At 40.1% G+C, this 23,074-nt stretch overlaps 1 protein-coding gene across 1 annotated transcript; it reads left to right on the top strand.

The window, feature by feature from the left end:
- Positions 1-622: 622 nt before the first annotated feature.
- Positions 623-19,904, top strand: gch1 (GTP cyclohydrolase 1). Its single transcript, XM_068724321.1, has 6 exons — positions 623-1,173; positions 10,054-10,163; positions 14,211-14,266; positions 15,965-15,996; positions 16,107-16,191; positions 17,248-19,904. The coding sequence occupies exons 1-6, from the start codon at positions 783-785 to the stop codon at positions 17,372-17,374; spliced, it is 801 nt and encodes a 266-aa protein (XP_068580422.1). The 5' UTR covers positions 623-782; the 3' UTR covers positions 17,375-19,904.
- The last annotated feature ends 3,170 nt before the right edge of the window (positions 19,905-23,074 follow it).

Genomic DNA, 23,074 nt, shown 5'->3' with positions numbered 1-23,074 from the left:
GCAACCGGCCCACTTCCTGCTTGTTCACTTGTAGAAATGACTTGATTAGATGATCAGAAGTATAAAGACAAAGCAAAAATAACTCGTTATTAAAGGACACTTAAAAACAAAACATCACTAAAGAACAGAAGATGTTTAAGATTGTAAGTAAAATACAAGAATAAAAGTTAGTGTATTAGACACTATTTGATTTAATAAAAGGAGTCTTTTATTATTCTACTTCACTAGAATGGATTGATAACTTTAGTTACTTTACAGTTTCAGGTTATGAAAAAATGTATATGAACTATAAAATTATGATTTTCTGATTTTTCTTACAAGATCAACCTGCTGAACATTTAATATTCATTCATGTTAGCATTGTTATTTCTATTTTTAATTAAGTAAAGCATCTGAGAACTTCTTCCTCCACTGGTGAAAGATTACAATTTACTTTAATTGTGTACTTTCACTTGAGTAAGATGTTTAATGCAGGATTTGAAGTATTTCTACACTGTAGTATTGTTACTTTTAGAACTTCTTCCTCCACTGGCGAAAGAGATGTTGGCCCCGCCCCCCCCCCTGGAGCCGGCCAGCCAATGGAAGCGCTCCCTGGATTACCCTGCTCTTATAAAGACTCGAGGATCCCGAGGCAGCGCGAGGAGCGCGCAGATTTAATCAAAATCACGAAAGTGAAACATCAAACGACAAACTTGCTCAACAAGTGCTCAGCCGAGAGGAAACTGAAATAAACCACAGAAGAAGAAGAAGAAGAAGAAGAAGAAGAAGAAGAAGAAGTGGTGATGGAGGACTCTGAACAGACGCAGAACAGTTCCACGGAGAAGCCGGACGGCGGCTCCGTGCAGAACGGACACTTTGACGGGAGGGTGAAGCGTCCGGCACCGGGCGGCTCCGGACGCGCAGCATCGGCGGCAGCATCGGCGGCAGCAGTAGGAGCGCAGATTCCGTGCGCGGAGTCCGGCGCGCACCGGCCCGTGATGGAGAGCTGGAGGGAGGAGCGCACCAGGAGCATGGAGGACAACGAGACGAGCCTGCCGTCCCTGGCCGCGGCTTACACCACCATCCTACGGGGGCTCGGAGAGGACCCGCAGCGGCAGGGGCTCCTCAAGACCCCGTGGAGGGCCGCCACCGCCATGCAGTTCTTCACCAAAGGGTACCAGGAGAAAATCATCGGTGAGTTCTTTAAATCCACAAAGCCGCTCAGAGGCTGTTTGGATTTGTCAACAGGTGGCAGTGAAAGGAGAGAACACTGCTCCCAAAAACTCTCTTCACTCCTTTAATATTATATATACGTATATATGAGAAGACAGATCATAAGAAAACTGCTTGGACCTAAAGTTCTTGAGATACTTAAGTATTTTACTCTACTTTATACTTTAGTTTCTTGTTGTTACTTTGTACAATGAGATTCTAGTTATAAGAACATAAATAATATAGGGACAGCAAACATTATTACTAATAATGATAATAATAATATGTTTAATAATAATGTTGCTGTTAATATTGTTAACAATAGGCTTCCAGCTTATTGATTAAACACTGGTATCTGATCAGTTCTCTATATGACCAGCTATCGGTCTTGTGACTGAAAAATCAGAACATCCCTAATTTAAAGTTTTCTTTTCCTTTCAGTGCCTTTTGCTGTCATTATCATGTGTGCCTTACTTATTTGTTTATTTTTTTGGTTTATGAATGCAGGACGCAGTGTTTTTTTTTTATCAAAAATATGTTTATTTTAGTATTGTTCGATTTTTTGATTTGGGCAAAAAGATAAATGTGAAAACGTCTTCCATCGATGTCAGAGGAGATCCAGGTGGACCTGCTGCTCACCGGTAATCATGGCCCGCGTCTGAGCATTTAATAAGAAAGCACGACTCATTATTAATGGTTGCCAAACATTTTCCTATTATTATATACGTACATACAAATTATAGGGACTGCAAAGTTGTCCAAACATGTACCACAAAATATATATATATTTATTTTTATTATCAGTTATATTTAAATGTTCTTGTTAAAGGACCGCTAGATGCCACCAGATCCAACACGCTGTGCCTTTAAGAAGCCAGAACAGGAACCAGACATCGCTGCACGTGCACTGGAGCGTTTTAATGACCACCACATTTTTTATATTCTGCAACCATTCTGCTCAAAAAAAAAAAGCCGTGAAGAGTGAATGAAAACCAGGCTTAGATGCTTTTACCTGTTCCCCCCGATGCAGCCAGAGGTTGCGCTATGATCCTTTAATTAGTTTAAAATCTCATTTAAAATTGACGAAGGTTTGGGTACTTTAATTGATCGGTTATGTAAAAAAAAAACTACAATGTAGTGGAGTAAAAAGTATGAAGTGTCATAAAATAGAGGTATTGAAGTAGAAGTACCTAACATACATACAGTAAAAACACAGAGACGTTCCATCACTACATTTCAGAGGCCTGAAGCTCCGCCCCCACCGCTGTACAGAGCGCCGTTGGCGTTTCTAATCAAAGTTTATTAAGTTGGAACGAGTCGCGTGACTCGACTGCAGCAAATTTGACAGAAGCACTCCCTTTGAAGCGTGAAGTCGATCGGAGCGGCTCTCCAGATATGACGGACAGGCGGACACGTTCCTTGCTCTATACAGAGGCGAAGTCCCGCCTCTTCCGGTGTCTCCCACGAGTAGTTAACGGGGAAAGACAAATCTTTTTTTTTTATCCTGTTTGAATTGTTCACATATGATGATTTAAAAAGTTAATTTAGCAAATCAAGAAAGTCCTGTTTTGTCATAAATTTGTCGTAGTATCATTTAGTTTTGTGTGACACCGCTCACTGAACTACATCTCGTCGTCTCACACAATCTACGTCACCAACGCTGGCCGTTAGCTTAGCTTATCTAGCTAGCTAGCTTATCTATGTTTGACACACAAATGTTACGTTATATCATCTTGTTAATTGACAAACGTCAGATGTGTAATTCATGGAATTTAAAGCTGGTAATCTTGAGAGACGAGCTTAGAGCACGACAGATTTTAAAACTTATCTAACCTAAAAACTCGTTTCCAGTGAAAGTAGCTCGCAGCACCACTGATCGGCCATGTTGGTTGTTTAGGCTCATGATGATAATTTAAGGGGAGTGTCTTTGGAGGGAGGCCTGACGGGACCACTTGGTGATTTTCTTATTAGATTTAGCGACGTTTTGGAGCTAATGCGGCTACTTTCATTGGAAGAGGAGTTGGCAACACTTGGCTGTGTTTTTTTTAGGTTGGATAAGTTGTTAGTTCCTCAAGATGACCGAGCTTGCAGCGTGTTGGAGACTCCAATCGTTACATTATTAATGTCCTGCGTCAGCCACAGATACCACATTTATTCATTTATTTTGTCATTTGATTCATTGATTTCTGTCAGGATGTAAAGAGAATTTCAACAAAAATATCCAAAATAAGTTTGAAGAAGATTACCAACCGTGGCCTTAAAGAATCATTTAAATTTTCTGACATTTAATAGACTAAATTATTTAATATATAAATAAGCCCCAGATGAATCCATGAAGAAATTACTCGTCACTAACAGCCCTTGTGCATCATTTGATACACAGACATAGTTCTTTTTTTTATGGAAAGTTTGTGAACCAGACTTAGGGATGTTGATTTCGGTGTTACATCCGATCAAAACCTGCCTTTCAACTCCTCAAAACTGTCGGTGAGATTTGCTGAGTCATGTGCTGGTGTGTGGAACGGTTTCATCCACATGGTGCCGGCTCGTTGGAGTGGCTGGAGTCGGGGATCTGCCCCCAACCCACCCGTCTCTGAAGTCCATCTGGAGGTAGTTTGTTCTGTTGTGGGGGATGTTTGTGTGTTGTAACGCTGTGTGAAACGAGGAAGGAATGCGGCGACAGGAGACACAAATGTGAAGAGCACCCAGTGAATTGGTCTTTCCTTTTGAACCTGCAAAAAGTAGAGGATGGGTGAAGCTGGTGAAGATGGTGAAGACACACATGTGTTCTGCAGGAGGTGGCGGTGCTCTGTCGCGTCTGCTGATTGGCTGTTGCAGGAGACTCCCCCCTTTAGACTTGTTGGAAAAGCAGAGAACACAAAAAAAACACATGTAGTTTCCAGCGCTGGATGTTTGTGGAGAGTTATAGCGTTTCTTAGTGAGTCTCACTGTTTGATCAGAGAGTTCACTTGTGTGTGTGTGTGTGTGTGTGTGTGTGTGTGTGTGTGTGTGTGTGTGTGTGTGTGTGTGTGTGTGTGTGTGTGTGTGTGTGTGTGTGTGCGCGCGCGCAGGTCACAGGTTCAGCCTTGAACAAAGCATGAGCCGAAAATCCTCTTGTTGTCGTGCACATGACCGATGAAGAATGAGCAAAAAGAAATGCAGAGATTAAACAGGAAATCTTGAGTTTGTGATGTTACAGGAGTGTCATGGCCCTGATTGCACCGAGGCGATCACAGGGGCGATGGAGCAGGTGATGAAATGCTGTTGCTCTGCTGTGGAATGAGGAGGGAACTTATGTAGGTCATTAGTACAAGTACAATTGAACACTGAATAAGACATTTTAAGGCTACCAACATGTTACAATCAACTCTCATGAACTGAAGAAACACTGAAAGGTTTAAAGTTCTATGGCAAAAAAACCCTCTCAGACCGGATAACGCCATGGTAGAGACCTGTCAATCACAGTAAGCCCCGCCCTTAAGCATACCCTGCTTTATGGTCTATTTGGCTCTGAATGTTCCATAATGTACTAAATGAACATCATGCTGTATTGAAGAAGACTTGAAACTAGAGATTGAGACCATAAACTCATGTTTACAATGTTTACTGAGGGAATAAATCAAGAGAGAAGTAGAGTCATTTTAGACTAGACTTCTATACAACCAGAGGAGTCGCCCCCTGATGGACACTAGAGAGAATGCAGCTTTAACACATGAAGCTCTGACTTCAATATTCATCAACAATAAATCAACGTCCCTCTTCCCTGCCGCTAGCTTCAAGATTTCGTTGACAACGTGCCAAATATTTTCGTGGGATATCTACGAATTACAGCGCACTATTCTTATTAGGTATAGCGCCGAACGCTGGAGGAAACCAGCTGGAGAAAGACAACCTAACTAGCTAGCTACCTAGCTAGGTTGGTAGCTAGTTAGGTAACAGAGCTGCGACCAATTTAGATCTTCTCCTTCTGACAAGTTTGTGTGACCTGATTTGTTTAAAACCCGTCTGACTGCATATGTATGTTCTCATCATGTCACGGTGTTCTCGGACATTTTATTACCTCGGTTTGGACAAAGTGTTTCATTGTTGAAGACAACCAGTTTCTGTGTCACGCCGACTGACAGCTACTGCACCCAACACCTATTGTGACACTAAAGGAAGAAACACACAAACATGCTTTTCGTGTTCTCCAATCATAAGGCAGCACAGTCTGTAGAGGAAGTCAATAAATGTCTTTTTAAATAAACCAGAGAAAAAAAAGGCAATTTCCTGAAAAAACATATTATATCCCATAATAGTATTATTATTAGGGAAACTGGGAAATAAATAGCTTGTTACAAATGTTTGTGTTTTTAGAGGCAGGAATTCAAAGGGATGAGTCATAAATATACCCACAGGTTAAGAGTTTGTTACAGAAATATGTGTGTGTGTGTGTGTGGTGTGTGTGTGTGTGTGTGTGTGTGTGTGTGTGTGTGTGTGTGTGTGTGTGTGAGTGAGAGAGACAGTACACACACACACACACACACACACAAACACATTTCTGGCTGCTGGAACAATAAATGAATAACCTTGTTTATGTTCACTCATTCACTCCATTGTTTCCTGCTTCATTCAGAATGTCTCAACATGTGGCCTATTCACTCTTGTGTGTGTGTGTGTGTGTGTGTGTGTGTGTGTGTGTGTGTGTGTGTGTGAATGAATACCCCCCCCACACACACACACACACACACACAGGAGGCACCACTATGAAACATAGAGCTGATGATGAGTAACACTGTCATTACCTGATAACCGCCTCGTCTTTCTGTCACCCAGGGCGTCCGAACCGACAGTCCTCACCAGCTGCCCTTTATTTAGTTAAGGTTGACTTAACATTATTATCCTTCAGGGTGTGTGTGTGTGTGTGTGTGTGGGGGGGGGGGGATGCAATTGTAACTGGTGGTGTACACTGTAATGAGCAGGAGTATAATTCCTCTTTATTGCAACAACTTGGGTCTTATTTTGTAGTTCTGGCCATCGCTTCTATCAGAAATAGTGACGTTGTGCTTTAGATTAGGGCTGCAGCTGTTTTCATTAAAGCGACTGCAATCAATATGTTCACAATGTGACAACGTGTCTCTCGTGGTGAGGAACCGACAGAGACTTATCAGCTGATTTCGCTGCGTCGGTGTTCTAATCGATTAATAACTAATAATAACTGATTGTTTCAGCTCTGGTTGAGTTCTGGGAACATCCAGAGGGACAACAAACAAGAACAATCAGGAGAGCAGTGTTTTAAACAAACCTCCATGTTTATTAGACTTATGGCACAAAGGGCGAAAATGACAAATAATTATCAACATTTCAGGTGTCTGGTTATGTTTTTCTCGCAGCGTTGTCGCCCCATTCCCAGATCAGCGTGAACAGCAAAGTCTTTCTTTCACTTTAACTTTGTTCTTTAAGACAAAACTTTCCAAACCAGATTACCACTTTATTACAGTGTCGACCTGAAGGCAAACAACATCCAGAATCAGCTCCTCCTGTTTGTGGTTCAATGAGGTTTAAAGTGTGTCCAGGAATTGTGCTCAGCTTTTTCTTACTGTCCATTGTTGAGGTTAGGTGATCCACGAGAGTTGTTCGTTTACATTTTTTAGCCACACAAGCGCTGTGGTTTTTGGGATGGCAGTGTCGGTGGGTCGGCCCACAACCCAAACCAGGCGGCAACCTCCGGTTCTGCCGAGTGAAGCCGATGTGGAAGCTTCTTAAAACCTGCATTCTCTCCATCAATGAAACGTCCATCAGGGGGCGACTCCTCTGGTTGTATAGAAGTCTAGTCTAAAATGACTCTACTTCTCTCTTGATTTATTCCCTCAGTGAACATTGTAAACATGAGTTTATGGTCTCAATCTCTAGTTTCAAGTCTTCTTCAATACAGCATGATGTTCATTTAGTAAATTATGGTCCATTTAGTGTCAAACAGACCATAAAGAGGAGCATGATTTAGGGTGGGGCTACTGTGATTGACAGGTCTATGCCAGCGACATATACGGTGTCTCTACGTCACTCCTCGTCAGTCCAAATATGGTCACTTCCTGTTCATTGGCTGCAAAAAAACCCCAACATGGCGACAGACATTGTTGAGACACTCGTGATCTCCAGAGGTTGAATCTTACTGACTTTGGTGATCCTCTGATTCATCCGGTAGCGTCACCAACATGTCAAAGTGTTCACTGATACAGAGAAATATGTTAACATTCACTATTAAGATATCTCTCTAAATGTGGTGCAGACAGTCAAGGTTCCCTGATGTTAAATCTTAGTGACTTGATTTTCCTCCAGCGCCACCACGAGGTCAACATATGTGGTTTTCAGTCAAATGACTCGACATCTATTGGATGAACCATGAAATGTGTTCCAGAGATTCATGTCCCCCTCGGTATGAACTCAAATAACTTAACTTTTCCTCTGCCGCAACTTGTACAATACTTCGGTTTATGACCAAATTCCTGCAAAACTAATGACGTTTTTCACCAGCTTCCAGCTGTACTTTGTGGTAACTAACAAACATTAACATGCTAACATAGATGTTAGCATTTAGCTCAAAGCACCACTATGCCTGTAGCTTCACAGGACCGTTAGCTGTAGGCTCTATTTAATAATTGCATTTGAAGAACCAAGCTAAATGTGCATTAATTACAGGTTTATATCATAATTTAAAGCATGTTAAATGCTAGAATGTTGTGCAGCTTGGATGTGCAAGATAACAGCTAACGTCATAGCACAACAGTGTGAGTGTTCAGTAGCTGCACGGCAGCCAGGAACGGCAACTATCAGAACAATCAGTCGAAAGAATTATTAAAGTAAATGTACCTAAAATGAATACTGATATATCTGAGTCTTAGAGGTGGAACCTGAGCCGTCAAAGGAAAGCAACTAGGCTTGGTGTTTCTCTAACCTGAAGAGAAGCTAGTTGTCCCAAAGCAGAACGCCTCATCTGCAAAGAATCAACAACCTGTTTTCACACAATAAGCAGCAGAGACTGAAGCAACAGGTCTGCTCTCTGTTGTTTCATTGAACCCCCCCCCCCCCCCGTTCCCTACAACAGATAACCTGTCAGGAAATTAAAAGATGCCGCTGTGAGCGCGAGAGGCGTCTACGTCGTCACAAACAGATAAAGCGGTTTATTGAACCCCCGGCAACTGGAAAAAAATGCAATAAAGCAACTACAGGAAGGAGCGTATGGAAGCAGAGCTATAATTAGACAGTGACTGTTTGCCAGAGAGAAACACCAAAGTCTGCGATAAAAAAAGCGGCAGATCGACGGCGGAGGTGAACAGAACGTCCCTCGTGGTTTCTATCTGTCTGTCCTCGAAGGGGACAGAAAGTGATGCAGGACGGTTTTTATACACATTTTAAAAAAAAAAACCTGGAGATAAACGCTTTCAAAAAACGTAAGAGAAGGTACAAATACAGCTGGAAAACATACATACATACATTTCTTTACATTTTGTATTATGTGACGCATATTGTTCGTTACAATATGTGCCACTGTATTATTAAATGCAGTTGTTGTTTGATATATTAATAAAAGAAATATTTAAAAAAGCAAATTCTGAAAGAAATATGTTGGAAATAAGTATAGAGATGAATGAATAAATACAGTAAATGGACTAATGGTGAAATTATATAATATATAGAAAGATAGTTTGGGTGTTAATTCTGTAAATCAGAGGTCTTCAACAGGGGGTCCGCGGAGGTACTGCAGGGGGTCCTCAAAATTTTTGGTTGATTAGACAATTTTTCTTTTTTTTCACAAATTGAAATGTCTTTAAATACACATTAACATGAATCCAACAAATGGATAAATCGAGGCATAAGATGTTATCTTTCAGTCAGAAATGCACACATTCAGCGACACACAGGAGCTCTCTCAAGCTGGGCACCGGTTCACTCACAGTGCGAGACTATAGGACCTGTCCCTCCAAGCCTCCTGCACACAAAGAGGAGGACCCGCCCCTATCGCAGCTGTGCCAATCACGAGGCCGCATGTTACATGCCGGCTCTGTCAGGTTCCCCATGATTGACCGAGAGCCTATTCAGTCCCCAGCTGACTAAGATCCCAGACACAAGGACGCACTCTGCAATATTACTTGAAAAGAAGATACCGTTGTAAAAATTGTTATTTTTTAAATAAAAAAACGCCATTTACTTCACCCACGAATCCTTGTGCAATCATGTTTGCAAGATATTCCTGGCTAAAACACTGCAGCTCCTATCCAAGTGTATGGACATTGTTATGAGCGAAAATGGATCGTTTTGTAACTCGACCAAAAAACATGAATCTGTCCATTATTTTAATAGTTCAGTATTGTATGCATGATAACAGATTTGTTTATGCATGGCAGTGGCACTAATAGGCCATCACTCATTTGTCGTTTCCACATTTATGTTTAAAATAAAAACGTCAATTTGAATAGCTTGTATGCATGATTATCATGAAATTGACAGACAATGTTGATATCGGCATTGGTATCAGTTGACAAGGTATGTTTATAAATGTCAGTGGCACGGCTACCTTACTCAGTTTACCTTGCACATGTTTAAAATAAAAACATGAATATCAACCTGTGTATTATTTGAATAGCTTAGTATTGAATGCACAATAAAAAGGTATGTTTATACATGGCACTAGGCCCAGTTTAATACAAAACACAGTTTTATACAGTATATATATAGTAGGGGGTCCCTGCTCCATCTCTCTATCAGTTTGGGGGTCCTTGGCCTGAAAAAGTTGAAGACCCCTGCTGTAAATTAATAAATGTTTCAGAGTTACAGGAGATTCATTCGTCTCATGTCTCCGTTTTATTTTTAATTTCTCTGCAGACGTGCTGAACGACGCCATCTTCGACGAAGACCACGACGAGATGGTGATCGTCAAAGACATCGACATGTTCTCCATGTGTGAACATCACCTGGTGCCAATCTTCGGCAGGGTGAGCGCAGACAGGCCTTCCTCCTCCGGTTGAAGAAGCTGGTAGTTGAGATCATGAATGAATATGAAGTTCACGGAGGATGTCTGTCCAGCCGATTGTTCTGACATTTCACATGAATATTCGTGATCCCCGGAGGATGATTTTTGATCATTATAGTGACCCTCTAAACTTTAAATGTCGTCGCTCCGAACGTTTGACGATTAATGCTTGATCAACACACTCTTGTCACAGCGTAGGAAAGCACATTGCTATCGCCAGATGAGGGACAACTTTGTACGGATCACTTTCTGTAACCGGTGTTGCATGAAAGCATGGTGGAATTAGCAAACTAGCTACATAGCCAGCCCTCCACTAGCTAGCTTGCTAATTCCACCATGCTTTCATGCAACACCGGTTACAGAAAATAAGCCCAACAGCGGGCCGTCTCTTCAATAGTTTAATCTGTTAGCAACATTCCTCTCCATCTCTCTAATAGCTTAGCCTTGAGGAGGTTAGCAGAAGGCTAAGCTATATCATTAGCACCATTTTCTCTTGGAGCCAAGTTCGCTGTTTCCCTTCTGTTTTCAGTCTTTATGCTAAGCTAAGCTAACTTGTTGGGCCCCCAAACCCAAGATAAAGGATATTTAATTCTTATTGATTTATTTCTTACATTTACTACATACCGGCAACCGACCCTGATAAACCCACTGACATACAATAAAAAAACAAAAAACAAAGATGGTTGCCAGAGAAATAAATGTCCAGATCCGCTGGATCTCCAGTAAGCACCAGGCACATAAATTCATACTAAAAACTACTTTGCTGCAGCCGAGTCGCTTTGCTTTCTGATATAATCAATAAAGTGGACTTTTGTTTTTGCTTGGAGGAAGCTACAAATATTTATAATTCAATACATAAAGATTGTCACAAACATAGAAAGAGATGTGAATCTGACAGAAACATTTTATCTGGAGGCCGCTGGTCTGAACAACAGAGAACATGAGAAACAATCAGATTAGCTGAGATCTGTTTATCCCGCGTTTGTCTTAGCCTCCTCCTCCTCCTCCTCCTCCTCCTGCTCCTCACATCATTAGTCTCCACTAAGAAACCTAAATTGGCCTCTTCCCTTCTCTCTGATTCTGCTTTCTCTTCTTCCCTCATCCCTCCATCTTCACCCGCAGGTGCATGTTCGTTTAAAACAATAGCGGCTGGCAGCTGATCTTTTTCCACCATGTGCAAATGGACTCTGATGACAGCAGTGAACCACACACACACACTTACCACACCTCCTGTGTTAGTGTGTGTGTGTGTGTGTGTGTGTGTGTGTGTGTTTGGTGGCCGTCAGGTGGCTTTTTATGTCTCTAAACCTCCTCCCTCCCCTCGTCATCGTCAGCAGCCTCTCTCATCTGTCCATCTGTCTGTCTGTTGTGTCTCTGAGTGACTCACCAGAGAGAGAGAGAGAGAGAGAGAGAGAGAGAGAGAGAGAGAGAGACCGCCGCCTCCTCCTCCTCCTCCTCCTCCTCCTCCTCCTCCTCCTCTATTATTGGTCAGGTAGCCGCTGGCTGTTTGATATGTCTGTTTGTTACAGACTGTTAGTTACTTTGTGATCAGCCGAGCTGTTTCTGTATCAACCTCTAAAGAGAATACTCACATTCATTCAGTCTTTAAAAGTCCTGAACATGGTAGCAGTGTGGTGTACTTTCAGGATATTGATGATTTGTTTTAAGTGTAATATTAGTGATACTAGTTGGAGAGAAGTTGGGACACTTCAGGGCGTCCCTAGTTTGAGACTGTTTTGTGTCCTCCATCTCTTTTCATTAATCAATATTGTAAACAACCAATCAGTGTTTTAAACCAACAGGAGGAGAGCTAGTAACGTTAGCAGCACCGCTAACGGCATTATGATAATTACCAACGTTATCATGATGTGTTCACATGTGATCTGTAAAATGTAGTTTTTGGTGATAAGCTTGAATAAATCCAGTCGTTGTGTTTACACTAACTCTAATAATACATCATTAAAACTGCTAATGGTTACTGCTAAAGATTTGTTTTAATCCATACAAATGATGTCAACATATAAGACACAGAGCAACGTTTGCATTCATTTGGAGTCATAGTCACTCAGTCTCTCTCTGCATCCGTCCCTTTCCTTGCCAAATGTACAGTGAGTTTATCAGAGTTTAGTTTGCGGGAAACAAACCTAATCTATGAACTAACGGTGGCTACAATTTAATAAATCTATCATTATGATGATTCTTTTTTGTCGTCACACCCCAGCGTGTGCCAGTAAACATGAATAACGTGAGCAGATAGGTGGAAACGCAGCCGTCTGTTTGATGTCGATAGGTCAGCAGAGAGGGAGGAAACTGGAAGAAAAAGAGATCTCTGCACGCTTGTTGCCGCTGCCCTTTCTCTCGTCTCGTCAACAAATTGCGTCTGACATTTTAGTGGACTGTGAGTGTGTGTGTGTGTGTGTGTGTGTGTGTGTGTGTGTGTGTGTGTGTGTGTGTGTGTGTGTGTGTGTGTGTGTGTGTGTTAGAGAATTAGAGCCTACAGACATCAATGATTCTCCAGCTGACAACTCCATCCCTTCCTCCTCTTGTCTTTTGTTCGTCCACCTGCTCCGCTCTCGTCTTCGTCTTCTGTTGCTGCCGTCTTTTTCCTGCTGCTTCCTCCGTCACATCGATCATATAAGAACTAATGTCTATGATAAACTCTCATCTGCTTTACACCTCAAGAGCTCACAACTTAAATTACACTTGAGGGAAAAGGCAGTTTGACGTACAAGTGACTTAAATTGGAAATAAAGTTCAGGCTGTTTACATGTTCTGCAACTTTCAGTTCATCTCATTTTTTTTATTTGTCCGGCGCCCACAACTGAACTGTTTTGGTTCACTGTCATAGTGTTTTTGGCTGTGGCAGGTTTTTTTTTTTTTTTTTTTTTAAATAAATCTCTGTAAATCCTCTGTACACGACCGGCTGAGCTCCAAACAGCAGACTGAAACAGTTAAGAGACCAGCTGGTGAACATTCAGCAGCTGAAGAGACGGATATTTCCCCCAGGAGATGGTGGAGACCAAAATCAGAGCGAAAAGAGAGAGAAAATGTGACTCACATTCATCATGTGGTTGATAATTTGGATAAAGTATCTGGCTTGTGTCCACATGCTGCTCCACACGTCACTGAGATATGAACTCAATGCAGTCTGACTGATCGGATCCCAACGCGAGCAAGATCTGACTCTCAGAGACTTGACAGTTGATGCGTCCTGGCACGATCGGATGACATAAGTCGTGTTGAAAAAGAAAGTGTAACCACACTCTGACACATTTTTTTTTTTTGCCCAATGCCCGCAACACATTTTTCCCGTGCAGGAAAGAGTGGACTCTGTGTGGAGTCACACAGAGCTCCATCTAAAACGCTGTGTGACGCTGCCTCCTGTGGAACGGTCATGACGTTCATGGAGTCATTCCCATGAGACCATGAACGTCCACCGTTAATTTAATGGAAATCTAGCCAGCGGTTTTTTGAGTGTTGGTCAAAGCGGGGACATTTTTACCTGAATAAATTACTAAAAATTACTATAAGTAGAACCGACATTGAACTGCTTTCCGTAGTCATTTGACTAGTAGATAAGAAAATGGAGATTGCCGTTTTTAGTCGTTACCGCAAAACTTCACCTCAGTGAGTCTGCAACTTGCCGTGAGTCTGTTTAGTGTATACGGAAGTGAGCCCGCTATGGCATAAAGATGGCCGCCACTCTGACCATTCATCTATGTTGATTTAAATTTTTTTATTTCTATGGTCTGAGTGCAGCCAAAAACATCTGTATTCATCCTCTGGGGACTATGAATGTCAGGATATTTTACTCCAGATTTAGTTTCACTTAGAATAATGTTTTTTTGCGACAAAAATCTCTTTCATTAACAAAGACTACCCCTCCAAAATAAGAGTATCCCTTGGTATAAACGGCCTTCCATGAGCTACTGCACCACCTGTCTCACTTTAGTGAAAACCGGTTCAACACGTATAAAATATCTGATCTGAACTTTCTCCCTGGGTGCAGGTTCACATCGGCTACCTCCCCAATAAGAGAGTTCTGGGCCTCAGCAAGCTGGCCAGGTGAGTAAATTTACTCTTTATTATGTGAGAGAGAGTGAGAGCTAGTGTTTATTTAAGCTGATTATTAAACAGTGTGTGTGTGTGTGTGTGTGTGTGTGTGTGTGTGTGTGTGTGTGTGTGTACTAGCGTAGAATCTGATCCCACTGACCCCAATACCTTCAGGCTTATCGCACTAACACCCCTTACTAACCCGGTACTGGACATGCAGACTCACATTGTGATTGGAACTAAAAACTCTGTCCTGGTCGAGCTGAGAGAAAGCAAAGAAATGTTACAGGGATGTAAGAATCTGGTTTCATACTACTTTGGTCTTATTTCCATGTTTTTTTAGGCTGGGATCTGGCGACATGGCAATATAAACATCCATCACACTTTACAGACTGACCTCCTGGTTAACATCTGATCTAACCTTTGCTAAGTCCCTCCCATCAAAACGCAGTCTGGCCAATCATAGCGTAGCATCATTCCAGCTCTGACCAGGGTCCAAAACCTGGCCGTCTCTCCTCCGTAGACTCTCATCAATGGTTTCAGATGTTCTTCATGTTCAGGCTGGTTTAGCGGATTTGGAGCCAACCTCCGGTTCTGCCGAGTGAAGCAAATGAGGAAGTGTCTTAAAACTTGCATTCTCTCTAATGACCATCAGGGGGCGACTCCTCTGGTTGTATAGAAGTCTAGTCTAAAATGACTCTACTTCTCTCTTGATTTATTCCCTCAGTAAACATTGTAAACATGAGTTTATGGTCTCAATCTCTAGTTTCAAGTCTTCTTCAATACAGCATGATGTTCATTTAGTACATTATGGTCCATTTAGAGTCAAACAGACTCTATCAAATGCAATATGTAAGATTACAAACATTTCCATTTGTGATTGAAATTGAAAGAAAGGAAAAATAAAATTATTATTTTTCAATTATAAACGCAATACATCAATTTAAATATATATTCAAGTAAAATACTGATAATGACATAGATAACATATTACTGATAATAAACCCAACCTATAATACAATTCATTAAAGTAAATATAGATGCACATATAACAAATAGTTAATAAGACATAAATGAATAGAATAAAAATGAAACAATAATAATAGAAAAACACACACTTAGGATGCATACACATGCGTATTAATATGCACATCAGGTGTAAAGTCCAATGAACATGTGCAACACACATATAACATGAACAGGTGAGGAAATCCAGCATCAAGTTCTTGTTCAAGACATTTATCTCTAAATAAAATGTATTATTGTTTTTATCAAAGTCCTGTCCACATGACTCTAAGGGACGCAGCTTTTCCTACTTGTTCCTCTTTCGCTGCAGCATCTCGTCTCTCCGTTATGTACGTACAGTACGTCCTGTTTGATCCCCTGACATTTTCCTGGAGGTGGATGAGGTCAAATTTGTCCAAAGTGGTTTTTCTCACAGAGAAGAGCAAGAAGCCGAAGGTGAAGACCGGGTCGCTTCTACAGATCTGTTCATTGTGTCCTTCTGTTCCCTCGTCGGTCCACAAATAGCTTTTCAAATTACTGTTGTTTGGTTTAAAGGGACAGTTCACCCATGAATCAAATGCATATGTTTCCTCTTACCTGTAGCGCTAGTGTATGTGTGTGATTGAGTCAGAATAAAGAGTGTGTGTTCATGGGGGCTCATTATATTGATTGATATATATTTATTGTTCTCTCTCTTTTTCTCAGGATTGTTGAAATCTACAGCCGTCGACTACAAGGTACCACGTTTAAGTCAAAGTCAAAGTTCAGTGTGTGTGTTTTAACTCTGATGGTGTGTTTGCTCCGTTCGTCCCGGTTCATGTTTGTCCGTCTGTCCGTGCGTCCACAGTTCAGGAGAGGTTGACCAAACAGATCGCCGTGGCGATCACCGAAGCGCTGAAGCCCACCGGGGTCGGCGTGGTCATCGAGGCAACGTACGTATACGTTTATTCACTTCAACTTTACTTTACTTTGGTTTCATACACTCTTCGTTTCCTTTACTTTCACTTAATCCATCGCTTCGTTTCCTTTCCTCCTCACCTCCTTTTTCTTTGTTTCTACTCCACTCTTCTTTTATTTCTTTTCATTTCATTTCTTCTGACTTTGTTCCAATTCTTCTTTTCTTTCCTGTTACCCCTCTTCCCTTCCTTCACTTCACTTTCTTGTTTCCATTAGTCGATTCCATCACTTCATTTTCTTTCCTTCACCTTCTTTTTCTTTGTCCTTATTTGTACTCCTTTTTATTCTCCTTTATTTATTTTCTACCTCTGTTACATCACTTCGTTGTATTTCGTTAACTTCCTCTTTTCTCTGATATTGCCCTCTTTTTTTAATGCTTGTCCTCAGTTTCATTACTTTCATCTTCATAATTTTTTCTCTTTACTTCCTGTTTCCTTACAGCCCTGTCTTTCTTCCCATCACTTCTTGTTGTTCTTTTATAATTTAACTTATTTATTTGACATCTTTTCTGTTACTTTCATCTCCATCACTTCAGTTACTTTCATTTGCACCCTCTTTTACGTTACACCTCTTCCTTTCCTCCATCTTTCCTTTCATTTGTATACTTTATTTTAATTTCTCAGAACCGTTTCCCTTTACTTTCACTTCCGTCACTTCATTTGTTTTCATTTATTTCCTCTTTTGTTACAGCTCTTCCTTTCCTTTCCCTCTTCTTGATTTTTTATATTTTACTTACATTTTTTTGATCACATTTACTTCCTGTTGTCTGTTCCTCAATTCTTTCACCTCACCTCATCTTTCTGTTTCTGTTTATTCTATTCTTTTATTTATTTTACTCCTGCTCCATTTGTCTGATTTTTAACACTTAATTTTCTTTCACTTTCCTTTTTTTATGTTTCTGTTACAGCTCCTCATTCTTTTCTTCTCCCTCTCCTTCTAATTTCTTAGTCCAATCACTTTTTTCGCGCGTCTTCTTTTATTTTCCACTTCCTTTCCTTTAGTTTTAACCCCCCCTCTCTTCCTCTCCGCAGTCACATGTGTATGGTGATGCGAGGCGTTCAGAAGATGAACAGTAAAACCGTCACCAGCACCATGTTGGGAGTTTTCAGGGAAGATCCAAAAACCCGCGACGAGTTCCTGGCGCTTATCAAGTGCTGAGGACGACGAAGCTCTTCCTCCTCTTCCTCCTCTTGCCTGGGGTTACCTCCACCTTCACGGACCAGCCGCCATGTTACTTGTGTGCGTGTGTGTGTGTGTGTGTGTGTGTGTGTGTGTGTGTGTGTGTGTGTGTGTGTGTGTGTGTGTGTTTCCATCTCACCAAAGTCAGTGACCGAGTGTTTACTGTGACTCTTTTTGTTGGTCAGATAAGGAGAAGCGTCACGATTTCTGTGTTCGAGGTTGCGGACTGACATGTTGTTTACTTTTTCAGACGACGGGACTTTACTCCCCTTTTGTTCACGTGAGTTGTGTTTGCTCTGCTCATTCATCAAATGTCAAGCGTCGGCCTCGAAACACAGAGAGAGAATCCACACTGAAAGAAATCATCAAAAAACACAATTATTAGTCTTTAATGTTTGTGGATAATGTTTACCGGCCCTTCATATAGAGTGTGTCACAAATAAACAACACAACAATTAAACATGTGCAGGTGAAATGAACAACAGCTTCAGATTTTTAGTAATATTTAGTTTTTTAGCTCAGTGATGTAAAATAATTATAGAGCAAGGGGAGGGGCGTAATATTCAGAGATTAAAAAAATATCAGAAATTCTATTAAATTAGAGTCGTGTATCCACGGGGGAAAAATTAACAAATTTATGAAAGAAAAACATTGATATTTTCTGATATTTAAGTTGTAAATTTACAAGAAAAGAATTCACAAATCTACGAAAAAAGAATTGCATATTATTTGAAATTATAAAGTCAAAAATTTGCAAGAAAAAACTGAGAAATTTATGAGAAAAAAACACAAATTTACGGAAAAAAACTTGGATATCTTCTGAGATTATAAAGTCATAAATTTATGAAAGATTAACGTGGATATTTTCTGAGATTACAGTTGTAGATTTACAAGAAAAAAATCCCAAATTTACTAAAAAATAATTGAATATTTTCTGAAATTATAAAGTCATAAGTTTGTGAGAAATAAACTCTTGTTTTGTTGTTTTTTTGTCAAGTAACCACACTGCTTCACTGCTGCTGCTTTTATCACTTTATTCATCACAGTTGTTATCATAGATTTACCACTTTAATCTCAGAACGTTACCCCCTCCCTTAGACTTTGTTTCTTTACATACAATAGCGCTGACACACCGTCGTAAAAGTCTGCTAGGAACAATTTCAATTCAAACAACATTGTTAATCTGGCACTTTAAATACAATAACTGAATAATTGGTGCTTTTTACGTATAATCTTCTGATTAAAGGGTGAAGATTAGTTTAGTCAACTGAAAATAAAATTCTCAGTATCGACAAGCGGATCAAAAGATTTTAGGAAAGCGGACCGACAAGAGAGATTCTGATGAGAAGAAACTTCTGATGCTGAAACAATTAGTTGACTGACAGAAAATGTATTTCCAACAATTTTAATGATTAATTGTTTAATCATATAACATTTAATTAATATTGATTTGATGAAAATGCCAAACATTTGCAGATTCCAGCTTCTGAAATGGAATGATTTTCTGGTTGATATTATTTTGAATTGCATATCTGAAGGTTTAAGACAAAAAACGAGCAATTTTAAGATGTAGTTTTGGGCCTTTTTCACTTATTTCTGACTTTTGTAGACGAAATAACTGTTCAAATCAATTGAAAAGAAAATTAAAAGATCAGTGGATAGTGAAAATAATAGTTAGTTGCAGCCCTTTATAGTATTTTAATTTATAAAGTTTTTGTCTCTGATTTGAAGTCGTTTCACAAGTGTTTGTCGTCACTTTAACATCCTGTATCACCTCAAAAACGTTTCTTTTATTCAGGACTTTCTTTTGTTACGCTGATAATGTCGATGACTTATGACTTGAATTGAAACATAACGTTTGTATCATCAAAAGAAACAATTATTTACTTATAAAAATCTTCGTGGGAGAAAATATGAAACAATACATGTTTAACCTCTTCCTTTTAAAATAAGAATAATCATCATTGATATTACCATTTTTATAATTTATATAATTTCTATTATTATTATCATTCTTATTATGATTTATATTTATTATTATTATGATGATAATAATAACACAATTATAATAGTTATTATTATAATCTATATTAGTGATGTTATTATTATTATGATAACAAAATAATAATAGTTATTATTTTTATTATCCTGTGCGTGGATCTGCCTGTATGTGCCAACTTGCCTCTCAATTAAAACCAAAAAAATTACTTCTCTGAAAATAAACTGAAACTTTGAACTCCATGAGAGGCAAATATAATGTGTGTATGCTAGTGTGTGTGTGTGTGTGTGTGTGTGTGTGTGTGTGTGTGTGTTTGTTTAAGTGTGTGCGTGTGTGTGTGTTGGAGGGAAGATGAGCGCTAACAAATGGCTGCCATGTTGTTGTCTCTGTGGCCTTGTTGAGAAGGACGGCCTGTTCTGTGGCCTCTTCACCACCATTGTCACTTTATGTAAACTGTTTATTTCACTTCGTTTTTAATCAAAGGATGAAATAAATCTCTATGTGACCGCGGCGACCGTTTGTTTCTTCACAGCGCCTGACTGCCATGCACTACGTTTAGAGCTGAACACATTCTCACCAATCAAACTGTGACGCTCTGCGTTACGTTAGTAACACGTGTCATTGTGTCGATTTACTCTTGTTACATGCACAGTGTCTTTTCAAACTATATATATATATATATATATATATATATATATATATATATATATACATCATTGACCCTTTCTGCATAGTGAGTATTTATACACTGTAGTATTAACACATTTATACTCAAAGCTACTACAAGTAACATTCATTTTGTCTTGATTCTGTTGGTCCCTGTGGACTAAAGTGGTCGTGTTTCACCAGAGTCCCTTTAGAAAACCTCTCATTTTACTGCAGCAGGGTCTGACAGCCTGCTCCTCTCAGTCCTGGTTCTGGTTCTCCCGTGCCTCCCTTCCCTCCAGCGGGTCCAGCAATACGTCCTGGGTCTCCAGCAGCGTGGTGTCAGCTCCCAGAGAGGAGAAGCTCTGCTCCTGGAGGAGGAGGAGGAGGAGGAGGAGGAGGAGGAGGAGGAGGTGGAGGAGACGCTGCTGCTGCCGAGAGCTGAGCTCTCCTCCTCCCTCCGGAGCTCCAGACTGCAGGTCCAAGGCTGCAGGTGAAGCCGGATCTGAGTCTGTCCACGGTGGACCGGTCTCTGCTGGAGTCTGAGCTGAAGGAGTTTCTGGTGAACCTGCATGACGTCATCTGGTTTCACCAGAATCCGACCCGGTGGCCCCGATGACGAGCTTTAAGAACAACTCTATAGAAACAGACCATCTTCTCTCTGATGGTCTCTTTAGTGATGGAGGTCTGATAGAGGATCAGGACTAAACAGAGACTGGTTCAGGACCAGTTAAAAGTTCCTCACAGTCACTTTAAGTAAGGGATCTGAATACTGAGCTGCTTGATATCTACAGAGTTCATTACTTAAACCTATTTGTTCTCATGATGAAAATATAGAACCTTTAACTTGAACAGCTGGTTGCAATGAGCTCGTTACCTCTTCTGGAAAATGTAGAAAATCATGAACTAAAAGTGGGAGAAGAAACTGGTTCCATAAAGAAGGGGCCCAACAGCTTGTTTTTAGCCCAATTAGAGGGCTAATCTGGCCCTGAGCCCAGAGAGAGAGAGGGGGGGGGGGGGGGGGGGGGGGGGGGGGTGATGATCTGGATGTCTGACAAGAGGCCTGACTCAGCAGGTTTTAAGGTTTTGTAACATCAAATCCATGCATTTCATTTATCGTCGTCTCACAGCTGCCACGCTCTGCTCCTTCAGTCTGCTTCCTCGTGTTACAGAGTCGGTGTTCAACTCTACAAACCGAAGAAGTTCAGACAAAAATGTGTTTGTGTCTATATGGAATTATAGGAAAAACATATTTCTGCCACAGTGATGAAAAACAAATAGATCGATAAGTGATTTTAATTAGAAACTTACCTTAAAATAATGAGTTAGCGTCTTAAAATGAGGAGAGAAATGACTCATTTTGAGACGCTAACTCGTAGATTTGAGGTATTATGTCAAACTGTTTGGGAGGTTTCTCCTTTTCTTGAGATACTAAGTGATTATTTTGAGTTTATAAGTCAGTATTTTGAGATGGCAATTCAAAATATTGAGACAATTTTTCATTATTTTCAGATACTAAGTCATTCATTTAAATTTAAAAGTCATTATTTGAGTTTATAAGTCATCATTTTGAGATACTAAATCATTATTTTGAGATACTAAGTCATAATTTTATGATGGTAACTCATTATTTAGAGGTACTAAATACAAATTTTGAGAATGTTTCTCATTATTTTGAGATGCCAAGTCAGTTATTTGAGATACTAATTCAAAATATTGAGACAATCTTTCATTATTTTGAGTTTGTAAGTCATTATTTTGAGATACTAAGTCATTATTTATAGAAAGTTTCTCAATACAACGACTTAAAGGATCAACAGTCTGTTACATTTTGATCTTTTAACAAACAAAAGTAGTTTACGTCATTACAGTCAAAGTGTGTCGAATTAAAAACGTTACTACTTTGCGCCCTCTAGTGGTGAAAACGAGCAAAGACACTTTGGTAGAAAACTTTCTTTTTGATGTTGATTAACAGTTCAGCTACTCACTATCAAATAAATGTACACAAGATGTTCAGCATGGGAAAGTACTGTTCTTGAGTAAAAATATGAGGTATTTGTTTAGATTTAGATTATTAATAAACTACCTCGCAGGTTATAAAGTGGTTCAAATCCTCCACTTTATCTGTGTTGCATTACTTTACCTACAAATTAGACATTCTTTGGTTTTTATACGCGCTGAAATCATGTTTCCTGAAAATACTTCTTACGTTATGTTTGCAAAAATTGTTTTAATCTTTCAGTTGTTTTCCTAATTTCTTTACATTCTTAACATCAGGGTCCTTAAAAAGATCACACATTATTCTGATTGTTTCCTTATGATTTAATACACTTTTCATAATATTTCCTCAACATGTTTATTATATTATGTTCACAAAACACGTTGTACTCCTCAGTTATGGTTCCCTTCATATGTATGTATTCATTAGAAAGCATGTGTTTTGTCCTCATGTTCCCTTAAAGAAGTGTCCTTTAAAGAAGGGATGATTACTGCCACCAAGAGCTCTTGTGACGGACGGATGACATGAAGACACACCTGGACACATGCTGACCTCTCCTGTTCGAGACATGAAGCTACTCAGCTACCAGATACACAAAGAAGAAGCTTGTGTAATCAATGAAGTCTTGAACCGTCTTTGAGTCCAACAGCTCTGGTCTGACGTTGATCCTCTAGCTCCAGACCTGACTGAGATCAGCAGCGTCTCATTAATCTGTGTTGACATCGATCGGTGAATGAATGCTGTGGTGACATGTTGGATGATGTCTGTAGGAGGCTGACACGATGATGATCCACAGTAACACATTGATTAGGACATAGTCACGTACATCTCAACGTGTGTGGAGACGGTGGTCCTCATTCATCAATCTGATCCGTTCTCATTGGAATATTTCAGAGGAGATGAGACGTTCACATGTCACTGAGACTGTGGTTTTTATCAGCTTTGAACGCATCATCTCAGTGAGCAGTGAACACCTCTCTGTTTCTGCAGTCGTGATGCGTTCAGGAACCTCAGCTCTTTATTCCCACTGTGTACT

The sequence above is a fragment of the Cebidichthys violaceus genome, unplaced genomic scaffold, assembly GCF_023349555.1.
Source record: "Cebidichthys violaceus isolate CVI_PGR_0920_01 unplaced genomic scaffold, fCebVio1.0.p SCAF_30, whole genome shotgun sequence".
Classification (NCBI taxonomy): Eukaryota; Metazoa; Chordata; class Actinopteri; order Perciformes; family Stichaeidae; genus Cebidichthys; species Cebidichthys violaceus.
Note: the sequence above shows the minus strand (reverse complement) of the source record. Positions and strands in the feature narration are given on the sequence as shown.

What these genes read in the sequence shown, in the direction of transcription:
- gch1 (XM_068724321.1), top strand. Translation starts at nt 783, where the DNA reads ATGGAGGACTCTGAACAGACGCAGAACAGTTCCACGGAGAAGCCGGAC. An exon ending in TGGTGCCAATCTTCGGCAGG is followed by an intron (nt 10,164 to 14,210) that starts GTGAGCGCAGAC and finishes CCCTGGGTGCAG; the next exon opens with GTTCACATCGGCTACCTCCC. An exon ending in CTACAGCCGTCGACTACAAG is followed by an intron (nt 15,997 to 16,106) that starts GTACCACGTTTA and finishes GTGCGTCCACAG; the next exon opens with TTCAGGAGAGGTTGACCAAA.